The 24,976-nt window shown below is 45.7% G+C and overlaps 1 protein-coding gene across 1 annotated transcript; it reads right to left on the bottom strand.

The window, feature by feature from the left end:
* Positions 1-15,461: 15,461 nt before the first annotated feature.
* Positions 15,462-19,420, bottom strand: IL22 (interleukin 22). The gene is made up of 6 exons (NM_001309428.1): positions 19,405-19,420; positions 19,070-19,301; positions 18,570-18,635; positions 18,302-18,445; positions 17,323-17,388; positions 15,462-15,939 (listed from the first exon to the last, which is right to left on the bottom strand). The coding sequence occupies exons 2-6, from the start codon at positions 19,253-19,255 to the stop codon at positions 15,832-15,834; spliced, it is 570 nt and encodes a 189-aa protein (NP_001296357.1). The 5' UTR covers positions 19,256-19,301; positions 19,405-19,420; the 3' UTR covers positions 15,462-15,831.
* Between the last annotated feature and the right edge of the window lie 5,556 nt (positions 19,421-24,976).

The raw sequence follows: 24,976 nt of genomic DNA on the forward strand, positions 1-24,976 counted from the left end.
TAACTCCCCTACATATTCAGGATTTGTTTGGAACTGGACCTGGGATTAAAGCCCACACTTTCATAGGTTCTCTACCATCTCTGTCCAAGTTGACCACCCAGACGTTTCTCTAACTCTGGACTTCCAGTGGAGTGTGAATTCCTTGAGGGAGGAGCCTCCACCTTGCCATCTTTGAATCCTCAGCGCCCACCATGGTGCCTCACCTGAGGAAGCACACCCAATATTAGCTGAGTAAACGTCCTTCCACGTCAGGAGATGCTGCTAGAACCATAGTTTCATTTTTAATTCATTCCATCAACAGATTTTTATCAAGGTTCTGCCCATAAAAGAACAGTGCTAGGTACTAGGTGGCAACAAAGGTGCATGCTCCATGGACTCCCATCCTCAGTTCCATCCCAGTTCTTCCCACGACCATAAGTGTGGTTCCTTCTGGGTAGCAGCCTCAAGATAAGAGGTGGACAGAGCCCCGGATCCCATAGTGAGAAGCAGAAATCGGTCATCAAGGTCTCGAATGAACAGAGTTACTGAAGCACCAGGCAGGTCAACCCCAGAGATCTGTGGTGAGTAAGACAAGAATCTTCAAAACTAGGCAGAGTCCGTAAGAAGCATCAGAACCCAAAACTAAGCCCTAAGTCAAGGCGATCAGGGCTGGTGGAGAAGTGAGGAGAAAGTACGAAGGGAGAGGTTCAAACACTTGCTAGTACTTTCTGCTGTTTCCAAAAGCGAGTGGGTCTCTTTGAAGAGCCAGAGCCTCGGTTCCCCAAGGTCAAGGAGACACCCTCTGAAAGGAGATGAGGACTCTTCACAAAGAGCTACAACAGACGACAGCTGATCAGGAGTGCAAGGGGAGGCTTGCGGAAATATTATAAAAATTCAGGAAAAGGAAGAAGTATTTTTAGCTGGGAGTAGCTTAAAGGGCGTTTGAACTGGCACATGAAATACCCTGAGGGTTTTTTGAGCAGAAGGATGCCTTCTATTCAAAGTTTCCTGGGACAAAAGAGCATGAACACCAGGGATCAGAAGCCCAAATGCCTTCAGAGAGCATGGGATTAACATGAACACCATGAGTGGTGGATATAGGACAATTGGGGCTAACTTATATGGCCACCAAGCCTGAAGTCTGCCTAATTAATAGGCTTTTTACACTCGGTGGGGACGCAATAAAAGGACCACAAGAAATCCTTCTAGCAGCCATATGCTGCCTCGAGCAGCTAATTCAGTCCCCAATGTGCACCAACAAAACGTAAGTGCAGCTCAGATTGCTAATATTGATAAATGAAGTCACTGTGGGTTCTGACTGTCTTTTAACCTCTGATAATCGCATCTCCATAAACATCTTGTATCCCTCAAATCGTCACTCCCCAAGGGAGATCACACATATCCTAAGGAGGCCTCTGCTTCGGTTTACAGCCAACTCAAGAAATCTGTGGTCATTTCTTTGTGACTGAAAACGGTGTCACTGGGTTGATCATAGTTATCCAACAGCTCAGTCAGCAGACGTGCCTCATTAGAGTCCTCTAAACCGTCTGATCTGACCTGAAAGAACGAATAAAATACTCAAAACATGGGTCCTGAAGACAATTCCAGAAGAGTGTTCCAAAGGTTTCCTCAGTAACAGAAGAACCATTTGAACAAGGACAGGATGCCTTGGCCACCAATTTGAAAGACAAATCTCTGCTCCTCAGATGTGTTTTTATTCCATCACCTTCACAAGTTTCTTATACAGAACTGTATAAAAACTGCATTTCATTATGAGGAGACTCTGTTTTGAGCCTCAGATCCACTATTTCCTAGTTGTGTGGCCTTGAGAAAGTTACTAATTCTCTCTAAGCTTCAGGTTTTATCATCATTAAAATGGGGCAATAATTGTATATACTTCAAAGTGTTGTCGTGAACAAAAAGTAGAATAATAAATATAGAATACTTGGAATAATGAATATAGAATACTTGGAATAATGAATATAGAATACTTGGCACAATGTCAGCTATAGAAGCACCCTGGAAGTGGCAGCTATTGCATTGTTATTTTTCAAATAATAAATGTTTCTTAGTCTGTTTTGGGACTATAATGAAACGCCACAGATTGCATAGCTTATAAAAAACAGAAACTTATGTCTCACGGTTCTGGAGGCTGGAGCTCCAAGATCAATGTGTCAGCATGGTCACATTCGGTGAAAATTCTCTTCTGGGTTGCAGACTGCCAGCTCTCAGTGTCTCTACAGGATGGAAGGGCCAGGGAGCTCTCTGGAGCCTCTTTTATAACGGCACTAATCAGTTCTTGACGGTGCCACCCTCACGACCTACTCACCTCCCAAAGGCCCCGCCTCCCGGTACCATCACCTTGGGGTCTCGGTTTTAACATATGAATTTCATGGGGACACACATGCAAACATTCAGACCACTGCAAAATGCATGTGTGATACTCTGAATGATGTTAAAGTTCATCACAAGCCTCCAGCAGCTTTGAGAAATGGTTGAGGAAAGTGGAAAAAGTGAAGGATGAACAGGGATCCATGATCTTTCAGAGTGTGTAGGCAGGAGGAATTCACTTATCCCACCCGTGTCCCGACAGTGGCCCAGGACCATGGAGTGTATATTTCAGGGCCACCACTCCTGGTAAGGCACAGGAGAACGTATCAGCCCAAAAGCACAATCGGCTGCCCCAATTCCCAGATGCCAGCACGGCAGCCATTTCTCTTACAATTAAGTCCCTCCCCACCCAAAAGAATGCTAGCAGCCCTCTGGGATGGTCAAGCATATCCAGTGAGCAAAATGAGCTCGCGAAGGCATGCAGAGCGTCACAGCTCCCTCCGAGCCCTCAGGGATGCAAATTCATGCCTGCTCCACTGTAGGAGGAAAAAGCCCATCTGTGATTCCTAAATTACTAAACCATTTAACTGGCTCTAAGACACTTTTTTTTGCATTTTAATATCTCTGGAATCACAACCTGTTTTATGATACGACGGTTATGTCGCCGAGGCACAGTCCACATGCAGGTGTGCTCTCCTGTGCAGCGCTAATGATGTCATCGCTTCGATTGAACTGTGGGCATGGTTGTTACCATGGGTGTTGAGTTCACCTCTGTTTGAATATCTTCAGAAAGACTACCCCATGATTCAGCATTGAAACAAAAGTTAATGTGTTCACAGGAATGCAAAGGACAGCAGCAGGATGCAAATCTGTTGTTAGAGAAACAAGTATCTGTCTAGTTTTGAATGATCAAAACTACAAATTTTCTCACAAAGCAACAACCAAGTGTTAAATGTTAAGAAAGCATTGTATCACAGTTTAATCAGCACCACTTTTTTCCTATCTTAGTGGTAAATAAAATAATGGTACAATTTCCAATATATAGCATCTTAAATTTGTCGAAATATGATATTTAACTACCTCAGTGATTGGCATGATTCCACATAGGGTCATAAATCCTAAAATCAATACGGCTATAAGTAAGAAGTAGGTGGATCTATTTTAAACCACTCATCCCGAAAAAACACTGAAATTCAATATGTTTTTTCCAGGATAAAACAAGAAGATATAAGTAAGAAATAGTTATAGATAGACACATATGTTCAATACAATGGTACCTTGCTTTTGTCCCTCCAGAAGAGGTTGGACAGTTCCACCAGGAAACCTGCCACTCACATGCTTACATCAATAGAGGGAGGGATGAGAACAGACTAGAGAAGGAATAAAGAGTGCTGCAAATGGTCTGGATGGGAAGGAAAGGCCATATGGAAGCACAGTAAATGGAGCTGCACGGAGACGAGAAGTGCATGGAAACTCACCACGAGCCTCAGCCATGGTCCCTGTGCTGGGTGACTTGTACCCTGTAGCTTTTCACCACTCATCGTTAATTCAGTCATTCACCAAATACTTATTGGGTGCTTAGTGGGCCTCGGGGTGCATCAATAAACAAAACAGAGAAAATTCTTGATTTCATAACACACCCTAATGGTGGGGGAGGAAGGAGTAATGGACAATGATTGGACATGAGCGATTATAAGTTAAAGTTATAGGTAAGTTAAAGTTATAAGTAAGTTGTATACAACCAGAGAGTATTAGATGCTTTGGAAAAATTGAGATGGAGTAAAGATGATGGAAGTGTTGAGCTGGGCATGGAGAAAACTGAAGTAAGATGATCACAGAAGGCCTCAATGAGAAGGTAACATTGAAGGAACAGCCAGAATGAAGTAAGGGAGTAAGCTATGGGGATACCTGTTCAGTCAAAAGAAGCAGTCGATGCAAAGGCCCTAGGGAAAGATCGCGCTTAGTGCGTTCAATACAGTTGGAAGTCTGTTCACTGGGCGGGAGCGAGTGAGGAGGGCCGAAGATGTGATGCCAGAGAGGAAATGCACACAGACTGTAGAGCCTTTTAGGCTGTTAGCGAGACTTTGGCTTCCCCTCTGGGTCATAAGGGAGCTTTGAGCAAAGGAGCTATATGGTCTGACTTCGGTTCTTTAAAAAGAAAACACGATCCAAATGTCCATTAAGGAACGAATGGATAAACCAGATGTAGTTTATCCATACAATGGAATGTCATTCAGTCATAAAAAGGAATGAAGTACTGATCCGTGATACAACGTGGGTGAACCATGAAAACAGTATGCCATGTGCAAGACTCCAGACACAGACGGTCACTTACTGCATGAGTCCATTTACACGAAATATCCGGAATAGGTAAATCCATAGAGACAGAAAACAGACTGAGGGTCGCCAGGGGCTGGGAGGATGGGGGCAATGAGGAGTGACTGCTTAGTGTGTCTGAGGTTTCCATTGGGGGTGATGAAAATGCTTCGAAACTAGCTAGAGGTGATGGATGCACAACATTCTAAATGTGCTAAACACCACCGAATTGTTCACCTTAAAATGGTTAATTTCGTGTTATGTGAATTTCACCTCAATAAAAGAAAAGAAGGAAGGGAAGGAGAAGGAGGGAAGGAAAGAAATAAAGAGAGAGAGAGGAAGAAAGAAAGGGAAGAAGAGGGTACAGCCCAGTGGTGGAGTGGTTAATTTTGCGCCCTCTGCTTCTGGTGGCCTGGGGTTCACAGGTCCAGATCCCGGGCGTGGACCCAGCACTGCTCGTCAAGGCTCGCTGTGGCGGAATCTCACATAAAATAGAGGAAGACTGGCACAGATGTTAGCTCAGTGACAATCTTCCTCACAAAAAAAAAAAAGAGAGAGAGAGAAGCAAGGCGAGCCCAGCTGCTGATGCAGCAGGAGAGAAAGAAGCCACATCTGAGTGACGGCTGCAGCGAACCTGATGTTTGGTCCTCGTAGTTCCCTTCTTGTACAATCCCGAAGAGAATGTTTTTAACTATGTTGTGAATGCGAACGTTTTAGTAGCTCTAGAAAAACATTTTTAAGAGGAAAATTTTTAATCCTAAGATACAGGGCATAAGTAAATGCCTCCCACTCTATTTAGGAATATAGTTAGCTTCAGAGCGTCTGGCACAGCCCCACTTCACAGAGGAAGAATCTGGGGTCCATCCAGGGACGTTTAGTCACGTGAGGCGGAGGATTCCGTCCGTGTTCTGAGACTTGGAAGTCCACGTGTTTCCCCCTCCCTGTGCGGCCCCCCACACAGGAGAACAGGATACAGCAATGTCTGAGGCTGTAGGGACACTACAGAAAATAAGAGATGGGACAGTGATCTAAACAAAAAAAGATAAGAAGAAAATCCCCTAAGGAATAGTAAAACAAATTGTTGTGGTATTTTATAGCTCTTGCATGTACATTATAAAAATATCTAACTTTATATAATCCTTCACAGAGATATCTTTTTACTTGGTCTTCCCAACGCTTCCATAAGAGTAAAGGAGGCCTTGTTCCTTCCAGTTGACAGGGGAGAGCTGAGACAGACAGAGGGGACCGACGTGCCCGAGGGCACAGAGCCAGCAAGCAGCAAACCTGCACCTTGACCCCATCTTCCATGAGCAAGCCCAGCAGTGTTTCCGCAGGAGCATTTTGCCTCTGGGTTAATAAGTAAACATGATTTATGCACGAGTCCCGGATCTTCTGATGGGCAGAGTGAAAATAAACCTACCAAAGAAAAGGTTAGTATAGATTCCAGTAGCTCTTATGCAGGAGCAATCGTCTTCATAGCTTTATAGCTTTTTGGTTATCTTGGCATTTTCAGATTTGACACATTGGTATCATACACATCGGCCACTCGTTCTCTGGCAATAGAAGGCACGTCACCCATAAAACCTGCAAAGCATGTAGTGCCCTATCATGATCTCCAAAATAAAAAATAAAAAGTCAGGAGCAGATTTCCCATAATAACCCACCACAAAGGATGACAGAGAAGAGACCTCTGCTGCTGTCCCCTTCACGCTTAGCCCGGCAGAAGGAAAGAGAGAGAGACAGGACGCACAGGCACACATCCGGCCACCCTCCACAGTTTTGTCAAAGCACAGATGACTTATGAGACTTTCTGTCTCACTTTCCAAGTGCATCAAAGAGAAGGTTCGCGGTCAGGACAGCAAGAACTGGGGCAGAGTTCAGGAATCACGGTAGTGAGCATCCCAGGAATAGGTGGATCTCTGTCAGGATGTGTGAATCATTGGCCCATCCCTTCAGCCTGTGGCCCTGAGGCAGCCACATAAGCCCTGAGCCACTCGCTGGGACTGAGCCAGGCGTCTGAACCTGGACCTGCCGGCCGCCACCAGCACAACCTCTCCCTTACAGACTTCCCCCGTCACTCTCAGGAGAAGCCACAGTCCTTTCCAGCCTGAGGGCCGCCGCATTCACCTGCTCAGCTTCCCTCCAGCCTCCTCTCCTGCGGCTCTCCTCTTGCTCGCCCACGCCAGCCACAGTGCCTCCCTGATGCTCTGCCAATGAATCAAGCTCCCTCGGACCTCAGAAATTTTGCGCTTGCTGTTCCCTGTGCCTGAGAGGCTTTTCCCCCAGATGTCTCCATGGCCAGCTTCTTCAAGTCTTTCGAGTCTTTGCTCAGATACCACCCTCTCAGTGAGGCTGTCCCAGGATACCTGTTAGGGGCTGAACGTTATCCCCCCAAAATTCCTGTGTTGGAGTCCTCACTCCCAGTACCCAAGAATGTGACTGTTTTTGAAGACAGGGTCTTTGTAAAGAGGGAATCAGGTTAAAATGAGGTCATCTGGGTGGGTCCTAGTCCGTCTGATGGGGGTCCTCATAAGAAGAGGAGACGAGGACACAGACACACAGAGAAGAGACCATGTGAGGACACAGCATGAAGGCAGCCATCTGCCAGCCCAGGAGGGAGGCGTCAGAAGGACCAGCCCTGCAGATGCCCAGATGTCAGACTCCAGCCTCCAGACTGTGAGAAACAAAGGTCGGGGGTTTAAGCATCCCAATGGTGCTACTTCATCACAGCAGCCCGGCAGACCACTGCAACACCCTAGTTAGAATTAACCCACTCCAGCCTCTCCATCTCTTTTTCTGTTTTAGTTTTTCCAAAGCCCTTCTCATTACCTAACCTGATATATTTTACTGATGCATTTTGTTTCCTGTCTCTCTCCCTTCACAAAAATCTAAGCTCTGTCAGGGCAGACCTTTGTCCGTCTGCTCGTGGCTGCTCCCCCAGTTCTAAGCAGTGACTGGCCCAGAGGATGTGCTCAGTGGATTACAGATACACCCCAACGGGTCCCCACAGAACCCCTGAGAGGTGACAAAGCCCCAAGGACAGCCCAGGCTCAGAGGAGGGAGAAAGAGATCTGGGTGCTGACAGACGAAGGTGACCTCAGCCCCGGGAGGGCCGCCTGGATGTTTCTGCTCCTCCCACATCGAGCTGTGTTGGGCAACCACCAGCAGTCTCTATCTTGTCATTGTGCCTCTGGGATCCAGAGAGCCCACATGGGGAGAGCATCCCCCCTGCCACCCTCTGCCCCGCCCGCCTTCGGGACTGTTTCCTGCCTCTCCTCTGCGATTCAGACCAAACCAGAAGTGCCGAGGACCAGGTGAGCTGAACATCCGGGCGGCCGGGGACCCCTCGCGCAGCTCCACGCTGAGTGATGCTGACTACGCCTTTTGTTGTGTATCTTTTCCTCATAACTTCCTCCAGGTCAGCTGTTCCCTTTATTGCAGTTACAGCCATGGGTGTTTTTGCGTGGCGGGCCTGGGTACTCTCTGATGCAGGGACCAGCTAGCAGGAACTCTCACGCTTCCCGCAGACTTGTTGTGGTGCTAACGTCTTCCAGGGGTCCAGCCCTGAAGCAAGGTGCTCATTACTTCTTTCGAAATGTAGTTCAGATATGTGTATGTCACTCTACTGCTCACAGCAGATCTTATATATAAGATATACGTATATATACAGATCTTAGATGTATTGAACACCCACCAGGCAATATTCTAGGCAGTGAGCAAAATAAACCCAAATCCTTACCCTCATGGAGCTCAGACTCTAGAGAGGAATTGCCGCAGCTCAGGGTCCCCGGAAAACAAGGCCTGGGGCGGAGCTCGAGCCGCTGCTTTCTCAGGGAGCAGGGAGAGGAAGGGAGAAGAGAAATGAGGACAAGGGCGGGCAGCACGTGCACAACGGCACGTCAGTCACCTGGCCAGGGCCTTACGAAGAGAGAGGGCCAGCCTTTTGTCAGGCAAGATGACTCCAGACAGGCTGCATGGGGCCCCCATGCCCGGGTCAGACAGAGGGAAAGAGGAAGGGATGAAAAGTGTCGGCCGGCTTCCCCGCTCCTGTGATGGCTGGCCCCCGGCACAGTAACTTCTCACACCGGAGTATTACTGGGCCCTTCCCAGGCGGGGAAGACAGATCCCACAACCTGCCCAGAGTCCCTTTTTCTGAGTGGCAGAAGAAGCTGTAAATATCCCCGCAGAGGCAGCTGGGGAGAGAGGCCAAGAGAGTCGGAGAGGGCCCATAAGACATGATACAGAGATCCACTTTTTATTGTAATAAAAAAATTCATTGTCACCAAAAAATAGCTAACAACGTCAGTTCCTCTATTGTAACACATGTCCCACTCTGGCAGGGGATGTGGACAATGGGGAGACTCTGCATGTGTTGGGGGGCGGAGGATAAGTGGGAAATCTCTGTATCTTTCTCTCAACTTTGCTGTGAACCTAAAACTCTAAGAAAATAAAATCTATTTTTAAAAAATGCCTAATAAGATGAAAGAGTCCTATAGTCACGGTCTGCTGTAATAACTCGTGGTTGATGGGAAATTCGCTGCAAGTTGTCCTGACTCTGGGTCCCACTCAATGCTTAGTACATTGCCATTCTGCCTCTCAGAGCAGCTCTCATTCCCACAAAACCGTTCCCGTCTAACCCTGCTCGCAGAATTTCAGTGGGGTGTCAATGTGCCTAGTGCTGGAAAATGAACTGTGTATAACGCTAGCCAAGAGTTGGCCAATCGTGGCCCAAATCTGGCTCACAGCCTGTTTTTCTAAAGCTCATGAGCAAAGAATGGTTTTTATGCTTTTAAAGAATTGAGGAGAAGCAGGAAGACGAGGAGGAGGAGGAAATATATGCAACAGAGACCATATGTTGCCCACAAAGCCTAAACATTTACTATTCTGCCCTTCACAGAGAGTTTTCCCAGCCCTAACCTAAGCCGACGATCGTCAGGAGCACATGTGACATTTCTGGCCCAACAGCTGTGGAGGGAGTCTGCCCGGGGTGTGTCTACTTTGGGGAAGGGGAAATCGGCGCTTTCCCAGGCTCCACACTTTGGGGGAGGCAGGGGGGCAGGCTTGGGGGTGCTGCACCTTATTTCTATTTTCTGAACATAATTAAAAGTCAACTTAGAAAATTCCACTTCCAGCCAAGATGGAGCCATTTAATTCTTATGTGAGAGTAGGTGTCACTGTCCTCATCTTCAGGACAAGGAATCCGCAGCTCAAAGCTGATTAGGTGGTGAGGTGCAGATCTCACCCGCTCTGGGGACAAACCCCAGCACACTGGAACCACTTTCTGAAGACAAAGACGGACAGAGAACTCAGTACATGCTGCCCTGGCCTCAGACCAGGCTCCCGGCAGCCTCCACACCTCAGTGCTCACCAGCAGATGGGGCCCAGGAGGCCGTGGGTGGCTCCCAGTCTGAGTGTGCTTCTGGAGGCAACCTCGCTCGTCTGGCTGTGTCAGAAACTAATTGCTTTGTATTCAGCTTTTTGAATGAATTTCGCTCCATACATCAGCAACATCACATTTCCCATCCTTCTGGTGAGGCCTTTGGTGGTGGGAAGTGTTAGTGGGCATCAGCTGCCCAACCTCGAGAAGAAGAAAGTTAAAGCACAGAGTGTTGATGCCATCGTCTTATCAGCTCATGCCAGGCTGAGGGCCCAGGTGTGGTGCGGGTCAAAATCCTGTTCGTTCATAGGGCTGGCCCCGTGGCCGAGTGGTTAAGTTCGCGCGTTTCGCTGCAGGCAGCCCAGTGTTTCGTTGGTTCGAATCCTGGGCGCGGACATGGCACTGCTCATCAGACCACGCTGAGGCAGCATCCCACATGCCACAACTAGAAGAACCCACAACGAAGAATACACAACTATGTACCGGGGGGCTTTGGGGAGAAAAAGGAAAAAATAAAATCTTTAAAAAAAAAAAAAAATCCTGTTCGTTCACTCAGTCGCTTTTCCGTAAGCCCTGTCAACAACTGAGTTTCCAGAGACTGGAAATAAGGAGCTGCACACAGTGAATGTTACCCATTGCTGGTCATCCCCCATTGCATCGGCCCCCACAGCCTGTGCTCCAGCCACACCGGACCTCTGGCCCTGCCAGCTGTCTGTCCCCTCTCACGTCTCCATCCCTTTGCTCATCCAGGTCCTCAGGCCCAGAATGCTGTGCAATCCTCTATGCCTCCATCCATTAAACATCTACCCAGCACCGGTAACGTGCTGGGCATTTTCAGGTCCTGGAACACAAGAATGAACCATAGTTTATGTCCTTGAAAAGCCCTCAGGAGAGACATGTAATAAATCATTAAATTGCAATGTATAAGCACCAAGAGAAAGAGGTAAATTGTGCTTTGGGAATCCCAAAGATGGAGCAATCACCTGTGCCTAGGATGCAACAGGGAGGAAAAAGGGGAAGTTCCACAGAGGAGAGACACGTGGAACTATTGGAGTCCTTCTTACCCTTTAAGATCAGCTCAGATGCCACTCCAGTGCCTTCAGCAGTGACGATGTCATCCTGTGGGTGCCCCTCTCTCAGCACACTTCAGTCCGTGTGCCCCAGACAGCTGTCTGCTTGTCTTCCCCACAAGGTTGCAGGCCCCTGAGGACAGCATCCAAATCACATCTAACCTTAGAGTTTCGCAGCCCTGCACAGGGGGATCTTGCACACCCCATGATGTGCAGAACTGCTTACTGAACTAAACTGAATTGAAATTTCTAAGGGTGTCATTGAGTCAAGCAGGAATATAAGAGTCATAGGGTTCCTGGGCAGTCATTGTGCCTAAAAATAGCATCTACAGCGATGGCAAGATGGAAATGTCACATATGGAACAACACCTCCAAAAAGCATCTCACACGCGGGTTTCAAAAAGAAACAGCGCCTGCTGGAAAAGTCACCACGATCACCTTCCGGGTGACGGTGAGGAGAACCTGCACGCACATTGCTAACATAAGATACGGGATGCAGAGGACGACCAGATGGCTAAATCCCACGGAAACCAGGGAGGAACTGTGACTAAAAGAGGCGTGCAGGGTCACCCTGAATATCCTTAGCAGCTGTGACAAGAAAAGAGGAGAAAGAAGGGCCACAGATAAGAGAAGCCACTAGAACACAAGGTTGAGAGGAGTCAGAATTATCCAGGTACCGTAACTCTCTCAGCCTCTAGTGAGCAGAGTAGCTGGACTGAAAGACTCCCGTGTGTGCTCCATGGGGGCACAGGCAGGACAGAGCCGCAGGGCGGGACGTGAGCACGCCTGGACCAAGGAGAAGGAGGGAGCTCCTCACTTCCTTCAGGCAATAGCACTGTTGACCCAAGCACCTCTATTTCCCCATGGAGAAATCTGTTGGAGAAATAGGATTTTTTTTTAATCAAAAATAGTGTTTTAATTTTAGAAACCAAAAAACCATTGTTTCTGATTTTGCTTTCGTGCAGGGTCAAAAACGTACACACAACTCAGACATGCCAAAAACTGGCTTTACTTATCGCCCATAAATGATGTTTAAATTAGCAGACTCCATCCTGCTGCCAGGCCAGGGTCAGGGGAGAATGGAAGAGAGAAAAGCGATATATACAGAAAATGTGTTACACTCAAACTGGGTAACGGAGGAGAGTTTAAGAACCGCCTGATTTTCTTTAAGGTGTGGAAAGAGCGTAAGGAACCCCACAAGAAGTAGTGCAACACCCTGAAGCTGACAATAGCTGGAAGCTTGTAGGGAACAAGGTTGAGAGCAATTTCCAGAAGGAGGAAGAGAACCACATGGAAGAGCGCTGTCTGCAAGGAGCTGAGGCTTTGGTAGAAGCACACGACCAACCTGCGCGGCACTCCGGAAGGAGGCTTCCAGAGGGCTGAGTGCTCTGACCTTGCTCTCCTCCTTCAGTCTCCTGCTAACTTCCCTCACTTGCCAAGTCAATCAAAAGCCAGAGAGCAAGCACGTGTATGGGGCAATTCATACACACCAGCCTCTCTGGGCACGAAGTAGAGGGAAAAGAACAGAGGATGGATCTGGAAGACTAGATGGGCACAACCCATCCTTTTGTCTTCGGCATCCACTCTTGTCTTTGTCCAGGTGAAATATGCCTGTCTCCAACACAAGAAATACTCAGAATGTCATCAGCTCCCATAACCTTATAGGATGACGTCGCTGTGGCCATCTTCCCATCTGAAAACTAAAATATTAGCCCCCACAAGTACTCTTCATCTAAGAGGCAGAGAGGAGGGAGGAGGAGAAAAGAGGACAAACTACTTATTAGCAGAAACCGTATCTGCTATAGTTCCTACTTTTAGAGCGGTTGGCAGGGTCTCAATTCATAATCATGAATTTCTTCCGCCACCACCCATTCCATTCCCCCTCTACCTTCTATCTGCTCCTCCATTGGGTGTGGTCCTTCACCTGGTAAGGTGACTTAAGCCCCCCTTCCTCCAGAAATGGAGTCCTGGATGATCCTATCTCTTTTGGGTTGATGCAATTTTCCACGTCGAGACAATCCAGTGAATGCCCTGGGTGAGCTGCAGTCCTCCAGCCTCCCGGTGTGGCAGAAGCACAGTTTCCTCTTGGTGGTGAGGATCAGTCATCTTGGCCTTCTCCACCTGTTCTTCCAACAATAAACATTCCTTGAAAGTAGATTTTAAAGTTAAAGTCACGATAGCTGTGGTCGCCTCAGAGACAATAAGACCCCAGCTGTCAATCCTTGGTCTCACTGCCTTCGCCTCATCTGACCCAAGTGTCTTCATTCAGATCTTAAAATCTTAACCTCCTTTCAGAGCAAAACCGCTTGTCTGTGTTTACTTTCGTTCCTGGAGCACTGTAGGCCTGTGAATAATACAGTGTGAATGAGGGGCCAGAAGGAAACCAAGGATCACCTTCCTGTCAGTGAATATGATCCGTACAGAGCTCTGATTTCCCGGGCAACCCGAGCCGCGCGTGGCAGTAAGAGTCACGCGCCACTTTCCTCTGGCCCTGCTCCCATCCACTCCAGTGCAGCCAGCAGCCATCTCTTTACGGTCACCCCGGCCTGCTTCTACACTTACTCCTCAGACCTACTGTCCACCCGGCAGCCAGGGTGATCTTTATAGAACACGAGTCATAGCAAGTCTTTCCCACACTCGGAACCCTCCAGGGGCTACTCGTCAATCCTAACTGCTGGTTGGTGTCTCGGGGACTTGTGTCTGGCAGATTAGTCTTGAATACCTGGGTGTTGCCATCTGCTACCTTGGTATCAGATGGGGGGTAGACACCCAAGGCCTCTGCCAATGCCAAGAACAAGAGCAGTGCTGGCAGTGCCAGCCAAATGCTAGCTGCCACCACTGATGTCAAAAAAACAAAAACTCCTGCAGCAGGTGCCTATGACTATGGCAGGACCCCTGCAAGGAATCTGGACCACCTCTTGTGGATGCCGCATTTGTCAGCGCTGCCCTCTAGAACTGAAGAGGATCCTGGCACCCTATGCCACATGTTCATTGGATTCAGAATTTTTAAATCTCTTGATTTCAGACTCCTTGCCCTAGGATGGAAGCATCTGTAAATCTACTTTTAAGGATGTTCCTCCATTTACAGCTCAATTTCCAGAAGATTTGTCAAAAACAAATACAACACCAAATTTTGCTGAAGTCTTTACATTGAGATTCATTTGGAAGAAGAGAGGAAAGAGCCCAAACCCCAGTTTCTCCCAGAAAGAATGATAGGGCTGGCCTCCCTCATGCTTAGCTTTGGTCCCTCTCGGCATTTGGAGCCCAGACCCAGAAGTATTAACTCCACTCTGTCCGCGCGTGAACCTGCGGTTTATCCATGTGCTCACCCATCCCAGCCGGCTGGACCTCACCCTGCAGGCACTGGGCGAACAGCTGGTGAGCGGCCTGTGGACTAAACCCAGGGTTCCCAAATTTCTGGAGAAGGAAACACTTTAAACAGCTGACCCCGGGCCTCTCCTGACCACTGACTTTCACCTTCTGTGGAAAGACCTACACATGCTTCAGGGCTGGAGTCCTTCGTTCGTTCTAGATGGAACCTGTCCAAATTTGTCCCACCTGTCCTCTCTCTTCTCGGTACCACAGCACAAATTTTGGAGATGTGCAGCTGTCCCTCTCTCTCCGTGTGCTTCATCGAGTCTTGCTCCTCTTCCACCCGCGAGACTTCTCCATCAGTGCTAGACTCGCTGGCAGCCAACACCGCCCAGACCCAGTCAGCTTCCCCTCTGCTTTATGTCCTGCCTCACAGGAGAACGGGAGCACGCCCTCCCTGGGGCGCTGGAAGCCGAACGGAAGCAGGTCATCTACAGCCATAGAGACCTCATGGATTTCTCCTCCAGCACCTTCACTCCTTTCTCTTACCCACAAACTGCTACTGAGGCAGATGGATTCTTTTCAATTTCTTACCTATGTTCTTCTGGAATTACCCGCGAATCCACACAATAAATCTATCCAGGCAATATATCGGAGAGCCCGGAGATCAGATAGACCCAGTCCAACGGAGGTCAACGACTCACGGTTACGCACTGTTTTCCAACACGTCTCTGACTCAGTTTTCTCATCTGTAAGATGGAAACGATACTTATAGCCACCTCGTTTGCTGAGAGTCAAGAATAACGTCATTAAATGAGGTCCTTGGCCCATTTGGCGTACGAGAATGGTTACCTAACGGTGATGGTGATGAGGGTGATGATGACGATGATGATATTAAAAGGAAAAAAATGACAAAGCCACAAGATTTAAGATCTCAAAGTGTTTATTGAAGTCAAATAAACATATTATAGCTCCATAATAATTGCTGTAAATATTAATATTAACCTTATACTTAAGTAACAATATCATATAATGTTTCTATAAATAAATCCATATTAGTAAAATGACATAAATAAAATGTGTACTTATAACAATAAATAAATTCACAAATATAAAATATTGATTATGGAAATAAAGTTATTTAGGTTATTTTTTCTAAAGGAATGGGAAGTAATCTTACTTGTGGGAATAGAAAATTGCTTAAAAAATAAATTTCTGTGTATAAAACACCAACTACGATAAAATGTTATCAATAAATCTGGTTATGCTCAGAAAGTCTACCTTCTGATCTATGGACATAAGCGACATTGTGGCATTATGTTCTTTTTAAGCTCAGCAGGGGTTTCTTTGGAATCCATCCATGTCTGTGGAGTTTGGCTTTCCATTTTCCTTTGGGTAAAGGAAAGCTTTGGGTATCTTATTGTTATTTCTAACAGGCAAGAAGGATTAGTTATCCATTTTCCAGCTTTTCTCTGGTCCAATGCAGGCATTTTTCAGCCGCATAAACAGCAAATTCAGTTCCCCAATTGCTTTGATGTCTCCACTCTCTCCAAGCTGTGAAAATAAGAGCACATAAGTATTTGAGCATTTATGCCATATTTTTTAAAGAGGAACAAATTAGAGGGAGCTGGCATGGCTGGGCTGTTGGAGACAGAAACCAAGTTTTAGCCTTTTGTAAAAGATTAATCGTTATAATTATACCCTTTTAGCAAGAGTATAATACGATTTTCCACCTTTCCATGCTTCCTTCGACATAATGCCCAGGGATATTTTTTAAATCTCAAAGACGCCCAAGACTAGCAAGAATTTTAGAGCTGATCTTACCCTGCTGCCTGTCGTCCATCCTGCCACAGCCCGCTCTCTGCTAGCACAGGGCTCTAACCCCACCCGATCCTGCCCTCCCGTCCCGGGCAACCCTGACTGGTTTCTCCTCAAGTTGAGCCTGCGCTTTCTGGAGCTACAGGGCAAAGAAAGTATAACCATTCTTCCATGGGACAAACTACTGCCTATGTGGAAGTTGATTCTCTCAAAATGGATTAAAAGCTTTAAAATATGTTTTCCTACACAGATCATCATCAGATCTTTCTCTCTCACATTTCACTTTTTAAAAACAACAAAGTAAGCTGACATCAGGGACTTTTCAAACTAGAAGTGCAAAGAACTTCTTGGCGAGGGTATGCGAATTCACATCAATACCTCTGTGTGTAGATAATAGTTCTGTGACAAGAGAATTGATCTTCACAGTGAAAAACTACACAGCCTTCAATTATCAAAGAAACAGTCACATTCATTAATGCTCAGGAAGAAATACTTTTTAAAAAAATCAACATGGAAAGAAGGCAGGACTGAGGTTAAGTTTGTTACAGAAAATGCCATCAGCCAGAGCTGTCATGTTTCTGAGGTTTAATTGCACCTGCTTGCAACAGCATCACTTTCGCTGCACTAACCGTTCTTCTGCTTTTTGGATGCGTCACAATTGCTAGTCTGAGCCTTCCTCTGTTGTTCTTGTCCCCAAATAGGCCACATGACTGTGTCATTCACTGAAGAAATGTACACTGGCCTACACTACATAGATGCTCATGAGGGACTCATTGAGGAAGAGAAGGAGGAGACGAGAAAGGAAGGGGAAGGGAGAGAAAAGGAAAGGAGGATTTCCAATTCAGACTTCAATTTCACTATAATAAATCCATGACTAATATTTTCATTCTATTTGAAACTATATAAAAGTATTCAGGGGTTGTTCCCTCAGGCTCTTAAATTAAAGTCAATAGCTATTGGGTATTATAATTAAATATAAATACAATCATTCCAGAAATCCATTCTGGAGAATTAAATAAAAATCACAATGTGGCAGGAAAAAAGAAAAAAGGAAGAAAGAGAAAAATAACATTTGGCTCTCCTATTTACTGCTTTAGCATTAACAATTATTAGTGGTACCTTTTTCACTGTGTCCTTCAGGTTTTGCACTTTTTTCTGGACATGCTGGTCATCACCCTCAATATGCTACAAAATGAAAACCAGAGAAGCTATTTTAACATTGTTGCACTGAAGCGTTATCAACCTCCGCGTCCCTAACCAAGGTACGTTACAATTCACCTGCAATTAAAGTTTTAGCAATTTTGCCCACAACGACCTAGATTTCACCAGTGACCTAGATTTTCCGAGCTCTTGATTTCTCTTGGACACCAAAATCCACTCATTTCCCTTACATGGGTCCTCCCTTCACCTTTAGGAAATCCTACTGAGGTTTAAGTTTGTGGAAAGAGTGGAGTGGTTTATGCAAATTCTGTCAAGACCAAAACCTTAGCTGTCCCTCATCAAAAATGCATGCTCAGAACAAGAAACGTACACAAAACGTCTCGTGTGAACAGGAGGCCCTCCTCAATAAATACGGTCTCCTTTGCTCTGCCCACTCCACTCAAACTTTTTATGATAAATTTAAGTGTTCAGAGGCATTGAGCTCACATACCTTTGATTTTGTCATTTCCCATAACATCAAAAAGGCAGCAGTCTTTGCTACTCACCACCAGACATTAAATCTTCTATCTCCCTCTTTCTCTCTTTCCCATCCCCTCCCTTCATCCACTTATACTCAGAGGATCCATTTCCACACCTAGGTATTTTTTCCTTACAAATCCCAACACCTTTTGCATCTCGCATAACCCGAGATGCTTTTCCCTGGGGACAAATGAGCCCTCTATGCACTTGACTTTCAGACCCCATTTGTCACCATAAATTCAAAATGTGACTCAATTCAAGCAAAAATAAACACTCTGATTTCAGATGACTCCGGTAAGGATGTTGCCCCCGGCCTGGGATGGGGCAGTGAGGGCTTGGGGAAAGGGCTCTCCATGGGAGCAGGTGGGAAGGCCGGCCACCCGGAGTGGGTGGGCTCGGGGCTGGGAGGAGCACTTACGCATTGGCTTAGCTTGTTGCTGAGCCCTGCCAGGAAGGACACCACCTCCTGCATGTAAGGCTGGAATCGGTCAGAGTAAGGGAGCAGCACCTCTTCAAGGGTAAAGTTTAGCACCTGCTTCATCAGGTAGCAGTGCTGTCTCACCTGCAGTGACAGTGGAGCAGCAGGGGTCAGATTAGGGGACATAGAGAAGACCCAAACCTTCGTCAGCACCGCTCCAAATATCCCCAGATGGCACACCACCCCGCTCGTCATGGCTATGGCTTACATTGACTCCATGGAACAGTTTCTCCCCAATGAGCCGAACATCTGTGTTGTTATCTGCCAAACTAGCCTGGAAGAGAAGAAAAGACTAAGTATTTGCCTGGACATGGAGGAGAGAGAAGAAAAGTCTGTAAGTAGAGATGGACTCTACCCCTCTCCCCAAAGCAGCCCCACAAAGACTAAAGAAAGAATTCAGATGTGTGCATGAGTTTAAAATAACGCTCAGAGGAGTAAAGGGAAAAATGAATAGTCAGATGAGCTACTAAATTTCTCCGTTTGGGGTAAAACTCAATGTACATATCCCAAAGGCCAAGAGGGAAGGTCTTCTGGTAAAGCCCCACCTCGAAAGAGTCTATGAAGAGACATAGGGAATGATCTCTGGTCTACCCACAGAGATAAATGACAGGTTCTTAAAGACTTTAGATGTGTTCTGAAGAAAACTGTAAGAACTATTTGGGTTCCAAGTAGACAAGATATGAAAGCGAGAGAGGTTGAGATGACTACCTCGTCGGCCAGCTTGAAGGTGCGGTTGATGATGTATGGCTGCTGGAAGTCGGACTCGTCAAGCCTGCAGTGAGAGCCAAGGGGCGCAGCCACTCCTCCCTGCACCCACAGGGCAACGAGAAGGAGGCAGCTGGCTGCCAGAGTCCCCAGGAGGCAAGAGCTCAAAAATTTCTGCAGGGTGGCCATTGCAGACAAATCTGACTCCAGCAATCGGCGACGAGGGAAGGAGAGCCTGGGATCAAGAGAACAAGGAGCAAAGTCAACATAAAGGGAAAAAATTAAGTATCAAGAAGTATCAAACAGAGCGATTATACCAACTTTGCTGAAACACTTACCTGTTTCGATGATTCTGCTTGTGATGAGAAGGTAGCCGCTGCTGCTTTTATAGCCCCCAGGACACCAAATTTTTTTGGTTGTGAGGAGTATGACATCAGCAATTATCTAATTTCCAGTGCTGTCTTCTGAGAACTACCTAACCACCATGGGAGCCCACAAACGCCACCTCCCGTCCTTCCCACCTTGATGCGTGAGTGTTCCCTACAACGTCACAGTTAGGGCCGGAAGGAGCTTCTACAGACAAATCCCAGAAACTTTTGAAACCCTGCACATTTTTTCAAAGAAAATTATTGCTTTGTCTTCGTTGATTCCAGATTTAGTAGACTGTTTTTTGATCTCCTGTAGTAACTGAGTAAGCATTTTGGTCACGGACTCATTTTCCTACCAGCTTCTTAGATTCTTATCTCATTAGAGATGATCAGAAATAAAGGACCCGTGTCCTATATCCTCTGCTTTAAAGTAAACAAGAAAGACAGGTTGGGGATAATTCCATTTTAAAAGATAATTTTATCTCATTTTTTAATATGCTGAATCCTGAAGAAGACTTACATTTTAAAAATAACAGTGTTGGCTGATCTAAGCACTGTTTTCCTCCCATTCGGTGGCTTTTTTCAAGTGAGCGTAACAATCCTGGTAGATGCAAATATACCTTAAAAGTTTTTTCGCTGAATTATAATCAACATCAATTTAAGTTTGGAAATATTAATGCTGAACAACCTGAGCATGATTTTCAAGTATTTAAACACGAACATGCGAGCATTTTGAGAATACGGTGGATGTAGTAGTTCGTCTTGAAATTTTACCTGCACTCATTCGAAACAACACTCAAGTCTCAAAATCATGTTTCCAAAAATCCTATAACGACTTTCATTATATCACGTTTATGGATGTCTGAAGAAGAGAATCCGGCAATATAGTGGTGATGTGTTGACTTGAAATTATTAAAAATACGTGGAATTCTAAATAACACCTAAAAAACAGACTGGAAGCCCTCCCAGAGTGGGAGCAGGGAGACAGAGCAGCAGTCTACGCAGGCGCAGGAGTGCGAGTCCCTGCGGACCAGTTTGATGGGCTTCTTCTCCTCACAGCTGGTCAGGGTTGAGAGTGTTGAAGAACTGGAAGAAGAGAAGTGGATGATGGTGGATCCTGAGTGTTTTGTGAGATAGCACAGACCCAAGCAAGGGGTCACAGTGAGGGACGAGAAGGGGAAAGGATGCAAAAGGGAAGATGAGTGAGAGTAAATAACAACTAGACCCATTGCCAGCATTTGCTTGGGGTTGTTCATGACCCCAAGAAGAGGGAACGCTTCTTTATCCAATTTCCTGGGATGCAAGATGTGGCCATTTTTGTCCAGAGCTCAATATGATTTTATCAGCATTGGAATGAAGCTACACTGTGGATTACACAGGCTGGGACCCTGACAAGCATTTATAATTTTGTTCGTATGAGAAAGTAAGTTTTGACATTATTGAATTATATGCTTTTAAGGGAAGTTTCTGTCCCTTTCATCTTTGTATCTCCAACACTTAGAACTGCTGCATACACAGGAAGGACTCAATAAAAACATATGGAATGAACAGGTAAATAGATTTATGAATTTAAATAATTTACTAAATATCTTTGGGAACATGCATGGAGGTAATTTTGGGACTGCCTTTATTGTACTTCTAAAATTGGGATTTGATCCAGCACTACTTGTCAGCTTCATTATTCTTCCTGAATAGGAAATAAATAGCTGTGAAACAAAAATAAAATGCTAGAAAATTGCACATCAGTCTTTTTGTGTGTGTGTGAGGAAGATTGGCTCTGAGCTAACATCTGTGCCAATCGTCCTCTATTTTATGTGGGATGCCACCATAGCATGGCTTGACGTGGGGTGCTAGGTCTGCAGCCGGGATCCAAACCTGTGAGCCCCAGGCCAGCAAAGCTGAGTGCACAAACACCCACTACGCCACCAGGCCAGCCCCTGCACACCAGTCTTTAACAGCAGTGAAATGTCTACTACTCCTTATATGGCCCTGATGGACGACCATTAATAAGTTAGTGATATTGGAGCCAGGAGCTTAGGTTTCAGTGAGCTTGACCAAAACTCACTAACGTGAAAATCTTCTCTGGGGCTTTATGTGGATTTCAGAACAGTCATATCAGGAGTCTCAAAAATACTTGTCATTAGGAGAGATTGTCAATATAGCACAAAACTGCTCCTGTGAACAAACACCGGGGAGACACGTGTACTAAATAATTCCAGATCGTAATGGGCCTTCTCTTCAGCTGTTTCCTTCTCAATTTTCAAATCTCTCCCAGAAGCCACTGCAGATAAAGGGCAACCACAGGGTCATGCTCCCAGGCCCCATGCAGACTACACCCGAGGTTGATCTTAGATGCATGAAACAATTTACCCAGCCTACTGCCAGGGGGTGCCCCCAGAGTCCCCGGTCAGAGGGAGTCTTTTCTGTCTCACTCACTATACTATTCCAGCACCAGGGCAGCGCTGGCACCTGACAGACAGTGAATAAATATTCACCAACTGTATGAGACAACTGTTATTCAGTGCATTGGCTGGTGCTTGGAAGTCCACAATGCATTCTTTTAAAGCACAGTCAAGTATCACTTAATGGAGAACAGTTTCTCAGAAATGAGCTGGCCGGTGATTTCGTCATTGTGCAAATATCTTAGAGTGTGCTTACGCAAACCTAGATGGTGTAGCCCACTATGCTATGTGGACTAGACTAGATGGTACTAATCTTATGGGGCCACCGTCGTACATGTGGTCCGTTGTTGACAGAAACGTCATTACACAGCATATGACTGTGCACCTCTCCCTAGCAGAAGTGAGACTGTAGGTATCTTAGGTAAAAAGTTTTGTATTCATCATACTCCTTAGTACAACACACATGATCATTGTTCCATACAAGTTTCCTTGTGTGTTTGTGTGTGTCTGTGTGTCTGTGTTTACGTCTGTGTGTCTATGTGTCTCTGTGTGTGTCTGTGTGTGTGTGTATCTATGTGTTAGCAGGTGTGTGTCTGTGTATCTATGTGTGTCTGTGTATTTATGTGTTTATGTGTGTGTATCTGTCTGTGTGTGTATTTATGTGTTTGTGTGTGTCTGCGTGTGCCTGTGTGTGTGTCTGTGTGTGTCTCTATGTGTCTGTGTGTGTGTCTGTGTGATTCCACCCTCATTATTCCCCTTCCCTCTGCACTGAGTAACCCCCATCACCTCTGCGCCTGCCCAGGGCCACTGCTCTAATGTATCAGAAGTATGTTTCTGAATATGTATGCCACCTTGTGAAACATGAAGAGCTGTTTGGCGTGTGTAGGTGTTCTATTCTACAGGAGTGGTTCTCCTTCTCAGTCTTGGGCTCGGACTGCAGTCTACAATCCATCTGTGCTGCTGCGGGCGGCTCCTGTTGCTAACAGGACGCTGCATGATGTGACCCACGTTTACTCATCTGGAGCCTCTTCAGTGGGCACTAGACTACGTCCAGCTGCCCACTCTGCCAACTTTGCAGCCCCAAGCAACCTCGCTCCTGTCATTTTAGTGGTATTCTTGGAGAATATCCTTGGAATGGTGACCCAGGAGCAGGTCCCCTGGGTCAGAGGGATAAGTTCATTTGCTTTCACTCGAGACACCAGATTGCCCTCTGCAAGGCCACACTGAGCTGCTCTCTCCTATCGATGGAGAAAGGTCTCTGTTTCCTTACATCTCCAGCCACACTTGGTGCTACCCAGCTTTAATTTTGCCGCCTTTTGGAGGCTTAAAACAACATCTCACTATTGCTTTAATGTGCATTTCTCTTCATACACTTGCAGCCACTTGGGTTCCCCCTTTATGAACTGATTGTCTGCATCAGTTGCCCACTGTTCTGGTGGGCTTTGTTGTTGCTGTTGTGATTTCTAAGAGTACTACGTATATTTTATACCTTCCTTTCTTTTTGTTTGTAGGCATGACAAATTCTTCTCCTGATTTGTGTTCTGTCTATTTGTTCTTTGTTAGACAGAAAACTTAATTTGGATGTCACCATTATTTTTCCTTATATGGTTTGCATTTTTCAAGACTTGGTTTAAAAGCCTCTCTCCATCCCAAAATCACACAGATACTCTGCTATCTTTTCTTCCACTGCTTTATGGCTTTGCCTTTCACAACCAGGTCTCCAAAGCCTTTTTGCATGTGGTGGGAAGCAGGCATCCTCTCTCGCTTTTCCCCACATGGTGAGCCAGTTTTCCCAACATAGCCCACTAAACAGGGAGTCCTCTGTCATGTGAGTTTCCCAGTTCTGAATAGCTGTCTCTGAGCTCTCCGTTTTGTTCCATTGGTTTATTTTTCTATTTTTGTTCTTGAGCCTGTTCCATGTTTTTATTACTGAAGAGTGTCTTTACATCGAGACAGGAAGTCTACCCTCTGTGCTCTACTTTTTCAAGGCTGACTTAGCTATTCATGAACCTTTCGTATCTATTTTACATAAATTTTTTAATAAATCTATCAAGTTCCTGGGGAAATGCAGCAGAAACTTGGATTGGGCTATCTTTTAATTTGAAGAATAATTTGGGGAGAATTAACAGCTTTATAATATGAGCTCATTCCATCTAGGAGCATTGACCACCTTTCTACTACTTAAGATCTTCTTTTATACTCTTTGATTGTGTTTCAAAATTTTCTCCACTGAGGTCTCATGTATTACTTTTGATTCCTAGTCACTTTACAGGAGAAGTAAGGTATCAAGCTGTTATCAATCACTTTCACCTTGGTGTGAATGAGTACCAAGTTGGCTCAGAGAAAGAGACTATGGGGATACTCGTCTCCTGAGAACATGAAGAGTGTGTGTCATTTTTTCAAGACAGTAGAGAGGTGAGACGGAGGTGCCCAACAAAGAACAAGCCTAGAGACTGATGTTCCCAGACACGAACTTTATTTCCTTCCCAGTTTCGCGCACCGATAACTCTGACGACACCCAGGACAACTTCCTACCAAGCCCACCGCACCCTGCTAACACCCTGCCCACAAAGACACTTGTCAACCATAGCCACCTTTCTCTTCTTCCTGAGGACCGTGTCGTGTGACTGCCTGTACCTCACCTGAAAGCGAAGACTACACCCATGGGAATGTGTCATGACATAAATGAGGATATTTTCCTCTCCAGTAATACTGAATTCTGAAACCAATTTAAATGATAGAAGAAAGCAACATTTACGCAAATTCTTCAATACTCTAGTGCATAAAAACAGAATTTAACGTTGGCTTCTTAATGCCTGCCCTCCACTGTCATAGATTTTTTTAAAATCTATAGGTCCATCCCAGTCTCTCTTTTCGTTTATTATTTTGGCTAGTAAATAAGTATAAAAAATCATAAATCATACTTGCTTATACTACCATATTTTCAAGTCATGGTTAATTAACTATCAGTGAATCTTTTACCCCAATTCTCTAATCAGTTTTAGAATTATTAATGTTTCTCACAATCATTTGCATGAGTTAAATGTTATTTTAAAACGTAACTTGAAGAAATTCATATTCAGAGCTCTATGGATCTTGGGGCGTAGATTTTACCACACTTTCTCTGTCTCTGCTGGGAA

This window comes from Equus caballus, chromosome 6 (assembly GCF_041296265.1).
Source record: "Equus caballus isolate H_3958 breed thoroughbred chromosome 6, TB-T2T, whole genome shotgun sequence".
Classification (NCBI taxonomy): domain Eukaryota; kingdom Metazoa; phylum Chordata; class Mammalia; order Perissodactyla; family Equidae; genus Equus; species Equus caballus.